Below are 12670 nucleotides of genomic sequence, written 5' to 3' on the forward strand. Positions count from 1 at the left end.
CGCTGCTGCACATGCAATACACACAAAACCATTGCTGGACATGCAATACACACAATACCGCTGCTGGACACGCAATACACAAAATACCGTTGCTGGACATCCAATACACACAATACCGTTGCTGGACATGCAATACACACAATACCATTGCTGGACATGCAATACACACAATACCGTTGCTGCACATGCAATACACACAATACCGTTGCTGCACATGCAATGCACACAATACCGTTGCTGGACATGCAATACACACAATACCGTTGCTGCACATGCAATACACACAATACCGTTACTGGACATGCAATACACACAATACCGCTGCTGCACATGCAATACACACAATACCATTGCTGGACATGCAATACACACAATACCGCTGCTGCACATGCAATACACACGATACCGTTGCTGGACACGCAATACACAAAATACCGTTGCTGGACACGCAATACACACAATACTGTTGCTGTACATGCAATACACACAATACCGCTGCTGGACATGCAATACACAAAATACCGTTGCTGCTACACATGCAATACACACAATACTGTTGCTGGACACGCAATACACATAATACCGTTGCTGCACATGCAATGCACACAATACCGCTGCTGGACATGCAATTCACAAAATACCGTTGCTGCACATGCAATGCACACAATACTGTTGCTGGACATGCAATTCACAAAATACCGCTGCTGCACATGCAATACACACAATACCGTTGCTGCACATGCAATACACAAAATACCGTTGCTGCTACACATGCAATACACACAATACTGTTGCTGGACACGCAATACACATAATACCGTTGCTGCACATGCAATGCACACAATACCGCTGCTGGACATGCAATTCACAAAATACCGTTGCTGCACATGCAATGCACACAATACTGTTGCTGGACATGCAATTCACAAAATACCGCTGCTGCACATGCAATACACACAATACCGTTGCTGCACATGCAATACACACAATACCGCTGCTGCACATGCAATACACACAAAACCATTGCTGGACATCCAATACACACAATACCGCTGCTGGACACGCAATACACAAAATACCGTTACTGGACATCCAATACACACAATACCGTTGCTGGACATGCAGTACACACAATACCATTGCTGGACATGCAATACACACAATACCGTTGCTGGACATGCAATACACACAATACCGTTGCTGCACATGCAATACACACAATACCGCTGCTGCACATGCAATGCACACAATACCGTTGCTGGACATGCAATACACACAATACCGTTGCAGCACATGCAATACACACAAAACCATTGCTGGACATGCAATACACACAATACCGCTGCTGGACACGCAATACACAAAATACCGTTACTGGACATCCAATACACAAAATACCGTTGCTGGACATGCAGTACACACAATACCATTGCTGCACATGCAATACACACAATACCGTTGCTGCACATGCAATACACACAATACCGCTGCTGCACATGCAATACACACAATACCGCTGCTGGACATACAATACACAAAATACCGTTGCTGCACATGCAATACACACAATACCGTTGCTGCACATGCAATACACACAATACCGCTGCTGCACATGCAATACACACAAAACCATTGCTGGACATCCAATACACACAATACCGCTGCTGGACACGCAATACACAAAATACCGTTACTGGACATCCAATACACACAATACCGTTGCTGGACATGCAATACACACAATACCGTTGCTGGACATGCAATACACACAATACCGTTGCTGGACATGCAATACACACAATACCGTTGCTGCACATGCAATACACACAATACCGCTGCTGCACATGCAATGCACACAATACCGTTGCTGGACATGCAATACACAAAATACCGTTGCTGGACATGCAATACACACAATACCGCTGCTGGACATGCAATACACACAATACCGTTACTGGACATGCAATACACACAATACCGCTGCTGCACATGCAATACACACAATACCGTTGCTGCACATGCAATACATACAATTTCGATGCTGCACGTGTCATGGTACAACTTATATACACAGACTCCAGTTTAATCTGGACCATACCTCTACCCCGATCTTTCGCATAAACCCCTCAATCTCAACTGCATGTGGGTCGTTTGTCTAAACTCCACTATTCCAACTGCTTGTGGTCTGTTCGTCTAAATGTGGAGGTCAAAAAGTTCCGACTCCAGACAGGATTCAAGCTACGGATCAAAATCGATCACCTTGTCCTTATGACCAAAGGCATTAATTCCGTTAACATGTTGGCAATGTTAGGATCTGTGGGATGATGCCAAGGCCCCGTGAAGATTCGGGTCTTCAGCAACCCTGTCATAAGCAGACACTGACACAATATCATATCAACGTATCCCAATTGCGTACATTGATGATCATGATGTTGATCACTTGATTAAGAGGTCCAGACTCGATTATTTACAGACTGCCGTTTTATATCTGAAATATTGTCATTAAACAACAAACCCCAAATACTCCACGTCCAGCAACATAAAGTAATAGTGAGTGAGTTAAGTTCTACGCCGCGCTCAGCAATATTCCAGCTATATGGCGGCGATCTGTAAATAGTCGAGTCTGGACCAGACAATCCAGAGATAAAAAGCAAGAGCATCGATCTGTGCAACTGGGAACCGATGATACGTGTCATCCAAGTCAGCAAGCCTTAGCACCCAATCCCGTTAATCGCCTCTTACGACAGGCATAGCTGCCTTTTCTGGAAAGCGTGACTTGCTGAAGGCCTATTCTACCCCTGACCTTCACGCGGGTCCATAAATTAATATATTTTAGTCATTTATACCCTCTGTTAAATATCCGTACCGGCGAAGATCCGGATTAGAACTGGTCATGAGCAACCCATTCTTGTACGACTAACGGGATCGGGTGGTCAGACTCGCTGATAGACTAACAGCTAGTCTCTGAAATGAACATATTTACTGAAAAAAAAGTTCATAGTGAAAAAAAATAATCTAGACTTGCCACATTTTCTAGACATTTTTAGACTTTCTATGCATTGGCTCTCTTGGATATATATACTTCAGGGTATGTACGACAGACTAACTCGCTGACTTTGTTGACTATTATCATCGTATCATCGATGCTCATTCTGTTGATCACAAGATTATCTGGTTACAGACCGACATCATATAGCCGGAATAGTGTGGAGTGCGGTGTTAAACAAAAGACAAAACAAAATTCACATTCTCTACGGCTTGGCACAACATTTCCGATTTCACAAATATGTTACATCGTATACATTACTCATATCACGTAAACGCATCTTCACTTGAATTTTATACAGATATCCGAGATTCCAGTTTACATGTTATTTGTTATCATGGATGAGTCAGTACACCTGATGCACCTGACAACCACAGGTAAGAATATACTAACCAATCACACCTGGCGAGTCCTAGATAGCGTCCTATAAGAAGCACAGCACGTGGTCAGCAGGTTCAAAGTCGCTCACATAGGACACCTTATTGTCTCCGTGAGTTACATCTGCCTGCTGACTCGCCGGTACATTCTCCGTGTCTGAGGGTTATTTTCAGGAACACAGAAAATGGTAAGTCAGAGAAATATTTATGACTTGAAATACAAAAACACTATCCCTTGAATCATCTTAAACCTCCGGTGTCTCGTTAGTTTCGACAATCCAATTTTTTTATTTGTTCCTTGATCATAATTTCGAAATATGGATTGATTGATTGATTGAGTGAGTGAGTCAGTTTACTTTTACGCCGCACTCAGCAATATTCCAGCTATATAGCGGCGGTCTGTAAATAATCGAGTATGGACCAGACAATCCACTGATCACCAACATGAGCATCGATCTCCACAACTGGGAACCGATGACATGTGTCAACCAAGTCAGTGAGCCTGACCACCCGATCCCGTTAGTCGCCTTTCAAGACAAGCCTGTCGCCTGTCATGGCAAACATGGGTTGTTAAGGCCTATTCTATCCCGGGACCTTCACGGGTCGCATCAGAATGGAACTTCGTTTACGGTATGCCCTGGTCTGAACCACTAATCACTGCAATATCAACCGCCCTTCTAATGGTCTGGGGGCGGTGGGGTAGCCTAGAGTGATATCGTTCGCTCACCACGCCCCGTGTTCGATTCCCCACATTTGTTAATGTGTGAAGCCAATCACTAGTCTCTCTCCCTCTCTCCCAGACACACACACATACACACACACACACACACACACACACACACACACACACACACACACACACACACACACACACACACACACACACACACACACACACACACACACACACACACACACACACACACACACACACATATCACCTCCCACATCCACATCCCCACTGCGATATTGCTGGAACACTGCTATCAATGCTAAAAACACAATCAATTAGAATGACGGTTTTTCCATGAAAATGCTACAGTAACATTATCATGTTTGTGAATATATATGTTTATCTGTCCATTTACAATTTGTATCACATCTAGATATAACTTTTCGGAAGTAACACATACAAATATTGATTCACAGTGGTCTGTCACATTTGTTTGATCGGTACACCTGTCATATCTCGACATATTATCATTCGGATAATGAGAGTCAAAGGTCAAGGTTTATCATATATAACCCTTCACGTCACTTTGTCCTTCAATACATTTTACAAGAATACTAACATCATATTCATGTATATTGAATCTAGTCGGAAAACACGCCCGGTCTGTATTCAGTTTTCAAAACATTACACACTACAACAAAACACAAAAACAAAAAGGTACCACAGGTACCCCGTCGTCTTAGACGATTCGCTGTGCAGAGTTGTGTCCCTTGGGTACACCAGGAACCAATGGTTCGAATCGAGCTCAAACCTACATTGCCCTTTCATTTTCTCAATACGTTTTCATGTTGTTCATTTAAGTAACGGAAACAGCGGTCTAAAACTCACATGTTTCATGCAACGTTAGCTAGAACAAACATACTAACGTCATAACCTGTGTTTAGTGAATGCAGCATACGATAACACATGTGGAATAATAATAATAATAATAATAATAATCCTTGGCACAAACAGCATATCTTAAAAGACATGATGGCATGGCTCGCTGCTTTTACTATCGTCTCTGCCATGCCTGTGGCTTTGACTCCGAGGTCCATCCATGGTACGACCCTGAACATGTCCAGGGCGTCCTGGAAAATGATGCTTTTAAACTTCTCTGGAATAGGCCAATATACAGCCTGAGACGAATTCCAGCTAACAAACCTGATCTTGTACTTTTTGATAAAGCCAATGAAATTATTTATATCATAGAATTTTCTGTCCCTTTTGACAGCAACGTGATTGGCAAGATTCAGGAAAAGCATGATAAATATGCGGACCTCGCCTTTGAAATGTCTCGATTGCATCCCAAGTACACTGTCGTCAGGCTCCCCATTGTTCTCGGTGCCCTTGGTTTGGTACCTCCTGATCTCTTGGCGCAGATGAGGAGAGTGCCCGGGTTCTCCACCGGGAGCACAGCCCTTCTGACAATCTGGGTAATGCAGAAGGCTGCAGTGTTGGGGAGCCTCCATATTCTCCGAAAAGTTCTTGGTGGGCTCGACTAGGCAGAGTTTCCTGGGAGAAGTCCCATTGGCTGTTTGGGCTGCGTGTAGAGGGGGCGAGGGCCCTGAGCTGATGATGAGCTTGACCAGCCTGACTGTGCCAGGATCACCCGAACCCTCTCTGCTGCATTTTCATTTTAATCTGTAAAACATAATAATAATAGTGTCACGCTCAATAAAAAACATATAATAAACTTAAGAAAAAAATACATAAGGTCTGTTTTGTGCTGAGCTCTATGACTATATGACTATGACAAACTGACTCTTACTGCCATTTTTGCCAAATCTTACGATAAACGTAATACAACAGCACGTCCTGGGACTGTGAGTTCAATTATTTTCAAAAATGTTTACTGTATAGGGTTTAAAGAGATTAACTACATGAGCAAGGTTTAATATGAGTGAGTTTAATTTTACGCCACACTCAACAATGTTCAAGCTATATACATGTATATGGTAGCGATCTGTAAATAATCGAGTCTGGACCTGACAGTCCAGTGATTAGCATGGAATACGATGACACGTGTCAACCAAGTCAGCGAGTTTGACTCAACAGTCCCTTTAGTCACCTTTCACAACAAGCATGAGTTTCTGAAGATCAGCTCTAACCTGGATCTTCAAGGGTCCGTTTCTTAAGGGATGTACGGTACATGAAAGTAGTTAGAAAGTAAATAGAATATCATCCGTATTGTTTGAATATGTCGGCTAAATAAAAACAAACTGTATACATCAGCTCTGACGTGTACATGTAACACAAGATCGCAGTATGTACATACCCCAAATCTGAAACATATAACCCAGCGCCTTGAGAATTATACATACTTCGTAATGCTGAACATATGTACACACAGAGCATTACCGATATTGGGGACATGGCCTTGCACGGTGCCTTAAGAGTCCGCTCGTCACGCTAAAGACCCGAGTTCGACTACCTATATGGGCACAATAATTATGTGAAGCCCATTTTTGGTGTCCCATGCGGTACGCAGTGATATTGCGGGAACATTGCTGAAAGAAAAATCATAAAATCATATTTACCACACACTAACGATACTGGTACGTCCTTAAATAGAACCAGACAGACCCCCGCCCTTAAAATCATCGTCACCACCACGTAATACTGAGACCTTTGATGTGGTGCCCATTCATCTCTCACACTCAGCTAATAACACGTATTGTCTATGTCCATTCAGTTTGTAGTGTTTACCTTTACATCTTACGTTCCTCATTCACAGAGGGAAGTGATCAGCATCCACATCGGTCAGGCCGGAGCCCAGATTGGCAACTCCTGTTGGGAACTGTACTGTCTGGAACATGACATTCAGAAGGACGGTCAGATGCCCTCGGACAAGTCCATTGGGGGCGGGGATGACTCCTTCAACACCTTCTTCAGCGAGACAGGGTCCGGGAAGCACGTCCCCAGGGCCGTCTTTATTGACCTTGAGCCATCTGTTATTGGTAAGAAAGAACAATACAGCGAACTCCATTACTTTGTCGTATGGTTCAGCTAGTTGCAGTTTGGTCCCGTAAATTATCGGCAATACGGTTTACATTGTGACATGTAGCCAATGGCGAACAGCGCTTCGAGTGTCCGAAATTGAACATCCTGAGATAGCTTACACTGCAGCAGGGACTAATCTCTCATTGTATTAAAGCAATATCCCCTTTTCGGTGTTATCTTTAAAATGCATACACTAGAATGGACGTATCGGTTCCCAAAGATAAACAAAGACAAAGGAAACATCACTGAGAGAAAAAGAAGTGACACATCAATACTTGAGGACTGGAATGCTTAAAGAAAACCAGAGGTCTCTTTGCAACAACCCCAGTATTACGATGCTCATTTCATACTTTCCAGACGAAATCCGAACAGGCCCGTATCGTCAGCTTTTCCACCCAGAACAGCTGATCACGGGCAAGGAAGACGCCGCCAACAACTACGCTCGAGGCCACTACACGATTGGCAAAGAGATTGTCGACGGTGTTATCGACAGAATTGGGAAGCTGGCAGACCAATGTAGTGGACTTCAGGGTTTCCTCGTCTTCCACAGCTTCGGTGGTGGAACTGGCTCCGGATTCACCTCTCTCTTGATGGAGAGACTCTCCGTTGACTACGGCAAGAAGTCCAAGCTTGAGTTCTCCGTGTATCCGGCTCCCCAGGTGTCTACGTCTGTGGTCGAACCCTACAACTCCGTACTGACCACACACAACACACTTGAGCACTCGGACTGCTCCTTCTTGGTCGACAACGAGGCCATCTATGACATCTGTAGACGTAACCTCGACATTGATTATCCTACCTACCACAACCTCAATCGTCTGATCAGCCAGATTGTAAGTTCCATCACGGCCTCCCTTCGATTTGACGGCTGTTTGAACGTGGATCTTAACGAGTTCCAGACCAACTTAGTCCCTTATCCGCGAATTCACTTTCCACTTAGCACCTACGCTCCGATTCTCTCGGCAGAGAAGGCTTTCAGGGAATCAATGACCGTTTCTGAAATTACAACTGCCTGTTTCGAACCCGTAAACCAGATGGTGAAGTGCGACCCACGTCAAGGCAAGTACATGGCCTGTTGTATGCTGTACCGAGGTGATGTCGTCCCAAAAGATGTTACGGCAGCCATTGCTAATATCAAGACCAAGAGAAGCATCCAGTTCGTGGATTGGTGTCCCACTGGGTTCAAGGTCGGCATCAACTACCAACCTCCAACAATAGTTCCTGGGGACGACCTAGCCAAGGTCCAGAGAGCTGTCTGCATGTTGAGCAACACCACCGCCATCGCCGACGCCTGGGCTCGTCTCGATCACAAGTTTGATTTGATGTACTCCAGAAGAGCGTTCGTTCATTGGTATGTTGGGGAGGGTATGGAGGAAGGGGAATTCGCTGAAGCTAGGGAGGATCTGGCAGCGCTGGAGAAGGACTATGAGGAAGTAGGGGCGGACAACGCCGATACGATGGGAGACGACTACGACCAATCCGAGTATTGAGAGGGGCATGTGCAATATCAATCACACGTATCAAAAATACACGACAGTGTATCATATACCACAGTAAGTCTAAAGCCAGAGACTGTCGGGGGCCGATTTATACAATTCGCAGCGACAAAATCCAGCTGTCAGCTATGACTGCTAATCTATTCATATGTTAGTACTGGGTGCTCAGTTACACCATCTACAGTGCTCCCATAGATCATGCTCGTAGTGTCATGCATATCATGTCATATAGAGTGACCATTTACCGATTACTGAACTTTGAATTGGGCAAGTAGTGTTTTATATGTTTCAGGAAATTGGGTTAACTTTACAATGTATTTGGACCCTAGTGGTCAATTACAGCTTTAATCGATCCCCAGACATGACTGGAACCTTTTTTGGTGTACCCTGACGTGATATTAGAACCCTGACATGGGTTAGCAGTGGTTTTCGAACAAACTGTGTGAACCAGAGACCATGTAATAGATATGGTCTCTGTTTAAATCCATTAAACACTGGGCTTAGACTTAATTGGGTCTACGTTTGTCGACGTTTTAAAAGTTAACCAACAGACGAGTCTTGTGAAAGGACAAGAAATATAAATGACTGCTCAAGGCGTAATTGTAACATTTAGCTCACGAAGAATGTCATTGAATACAGTTGACGTATCTTTATGGCAAACGAAGATCTTTATTCGATAAGACAATTTTTTATCTGTGCCTCGGTTATTTAGAAAATCACGAGTTTGACATAACATGAAGCTTGTGTTACACGGATATTATCCGTCTCCTTCCGCTAATGCGAAATAGACGTGGTCGCCGTGGTCGCCGTGCCCTCGTGAAACAAGAAAGTTGTTGAAGAATATTTGTGCGATCATGCAAAATGCATTTGGGACACAAGTGGACCCGACGTCAACGGCGCCACATTTCCTGTGCAGAGGTTTTGTGTGATGCAAGATGAATGTCCAAATTAATGTTCTAACTAATTTCGACCTTTTTGAAAAGAAAATCAAAATCAAGAATGAGACCCCAGGCACGTGTATAGGGCTACTGCGTTGTGCACCTGCGTAACATGCGTTGTGTTTAAGGGTGGTAATTGAGGGAAACGGTGGTGCGTTCATAAGATGTCTGTCCTTGAAACGTTCAACGTTTACACTTCCTATCCAAATTGAAAGTTCATTATCCCTTACTTGTTTAAGGAATTTATGTCAAAGTAAGAATCATATACCTGGTTTTGAGTGACCGGATGTTCAACATATTTAAACTATGTATATTTAAGAATGATTGAGATTTTGTATAAATCAGAGATAGCTTATACGAATTCTGATTAGATGAGACAAAATCAGAGCATTGATTATTTCGGTGACCTCTTCCGAGATATTAACACTGATTACATTTACGTTTTCGTGTGAATCTGATTAAATTTGAGAAGATCGAACATCATTTTCATCAAACGTGACATGCATTCTTTTCAAAACCGGATATATGTCTACGAGCACATCTGTATTGAAATGATGGTTTTGAAGACTAAATTGCTCAATAAATCAAGCTGCTATATAAACAGGTTTGTGTTGAATGTTCCAATCTCCACATGATCTCCCACGGTCTAAAACGCCGCCTCAACCCCAGATTGCCGGTGGCCTTGTCTTCTCATATTCCTCACTACCCGAGATAATGGGTGGTCTTTTATCGACCAACCTGGTGGTCAGTTGGTGAGAAAAGATCATTGTGGTCTCAACTATGATCCTAATCTTTGTATGTGGGGTATTCGTAGACTCGTAACCGTTTGCTGACGTCCATTTTCAAATGGGAGTTAACTCTTCATTGTTCATAACAAGGGCAGGTAATTCTAAATCAGTCTATTTTCCATGCGTTGAAGACACTCATGTTCTTTTACCTACAATACCATTCAAAAAGGTAAATATTGTGTCTGAGTTTTAGAAAGGACGTCGATGTGAGAATATCAGTTTTTATCCGGATATTCATTAGTTCCCGTAACTTGGGTGGGACTGTTCCACGTGAGGTAACTATAACCCCAGTTTCTGCTTAAAGGGGCACTGATGCGGAGCAATTTCCGTGGACTGGTGTAAACTTTTGTTATTGTTTTTCTCCCGTGAGTACCCGGATGATATCCCAGAATTCGTGACTGGTTCGTGACCTCTGCTGCGAAGTCCGTAAGCGCAACTGATAGTTTAATTATAGACAGATCAACTGAGGTGAAGTCATTTGTACTTCATTACAAACGTATTATGAAAACAAATGAAACACTTTGAAGGTTAATCATCTGCCAGTGGTAGAAATGGTAAAAAACTATTAAGACGGAAAAATAACGAAGCCAATGTGCGTCTCTATAGTTTGTCTCATAACCCTAATTAGTTTGTCATATTTGTATGTTTCTGAAAATTAATAAAAGAACACACGATTTGCTTATACTCGTAGTAAATTTCTAACATAACAGCAACATTTATACATTGTATAGATTGCCAATGTGGATCCTATTTCACACACATACGCGATCTAGTGTGTGTTTTCTGTCATGCAGATTCTGCTGGATGCTACAACAAATAAATTAAAACAAAATGCAAATAATGAATGTAAAACAGACTAATTTTATAGCAACAATGTCAGGCTACTACCTTGTTCAGGAATGTATCCATCAATATCCACGTAAAAGAAATCGTATTCCATTCATCTGCAGCTGGTAAATAATCCTGCTCTGTGTCGCGTGTCTTACAACTGTCTCATTTGCGAAAAAGTAACACATCGTTTCACGTCTTTCGTTGGTGAAAACTAGATAAACCTCTCATTGGTCTCCCAAGATAGCACACCTGGCAACTAATTGTATGATGTCCACTATTCTAAGTAATTTAGTTAACCAATGTTGAGCAATCAATCAATCAACGCAAGGGTGGTTAATTCTTTGAAGGGAGGATGTTGTTTTTGCACTCACACTTTACGACAGGGTGTAGTCATCTACACACACTGCCTTTTGACAAATCCGCTAGAAGATAAAAGTAATTAATCAATCAATGTGTTATCGGTTAATCCTTTGATCGATGTTTGTTTTTGTAACTCAGCTGATAAACCCTCTTGCATCACTTACATGTACATATTACATAACATACAATACATTTGCCATTACAGACAGGAGAAATGCCAAATGGGAACCTTTGTTGAGTAACCGAAGTGGTGTTGCTACTAATTATACCTGTTATAAATTCATGAATTGACCATCAAGAGAATGATGACAAATAACACGTGTAGGTTTACACCATCAAATGCGAGTTACAGCAAGGAAAATGTAATCTCTGTGTCGCATGCAGCCTGAAAACACTAATGGGCCGAAACTGTTTTGAGGATACCAACGGAATTTCGTTACATAAGGAATACACACAGGCATTTATTATCATAAATAATAAACCATTGTAGCTACCATAGCTACCAAGATTTACGTATGCTATTTGCTATCACAGCTCAACCAACACTCAAAACTACCTAAATATAAAGCTTTGCAATCTTCCGTACTGAAACAAATGGCTTGCTACGTGCCTGTAGACTTCATATTTTCATGTAACATGATTAAATATCGAGGTTAAAAACACAGAAATAGGATCAAATTGAATCAGTAAGTATACCATCCAAGCATCCGAAAAGAACTACACTGCTGGGATATATGGTTACGATCAGACAAGGAATACCATGGATATTTTTAAACAAATGGCATGTGATGGGCATCCGGTCTCCTGACTGTTTAGGTGAAGAAATTCTGCGAATATGGACAGGAGCCCAGTTCCTTTGTCCGTCACGGTCGAAGGAGAGGGCGCTGACCAATTTGCGGTCTGCTTTCGTAATTAGACCGTTAGCGAGAAGCATTATTCGCTCCGCATCAGTGCCCCTTTAAAATGTTGAGAACTCGGTCAGTTGAGAACTGATAGTCAGTACTTAAAAAGTTAACTTGAAACATCCCTGCTTTAGAATCTAGACAGAAAACAAATTCTACTCTGAATCTTCCATCATTTTCATCAGGTTTGTGCGGTTATGAACAAGAACACATGTAG

The 12670-nt window shown here is 42.5% G+C and overlaps 1 protein-coding gene across 1 annotated transcript; it reads left to right on the forward strand.

Moving 5' to 3' along the window:
• The first annotated feature begins 3488 nt into the window (after nt 1-3488).
• Nucleotides 3489-10173, forward strand: LOC137283708 (tubulin alpha-1C chain-like). Its single transcript, XM_067815370.1, has 3 exons — nt 3489-3611; nt 6873-7095; nt 7496-10173. The coding sequence occupies exons 1-3, from the start codon at nt 3609-3611 to the stop codon at nt 8626-8628; spliced, it is 1359 nt and encodes a 452-aa protein (XP_067671471.1). The 5' UTR covers nt 3489-3608; the 3' UTR covers nt 8629-10173.
• The last annotated feature ends 2497 nt before the right edge of the window (nt 10174-12670 follow it).

This window comes from Haliotis asinina, chromosome 5, assembly GCF_037392515.1.
Source record: "Haliotis asinina isolate JCU_RB_2024 chromosome 5, JCU_Hal_asi_v2, whole genome shotgun sequence".
Lineage (NCBI taxonomy): Eukaryota > Metazoa > Mollusca > Gastropoda > Lepetellida > Haliotidae > Haliotis > Haliotis asinina.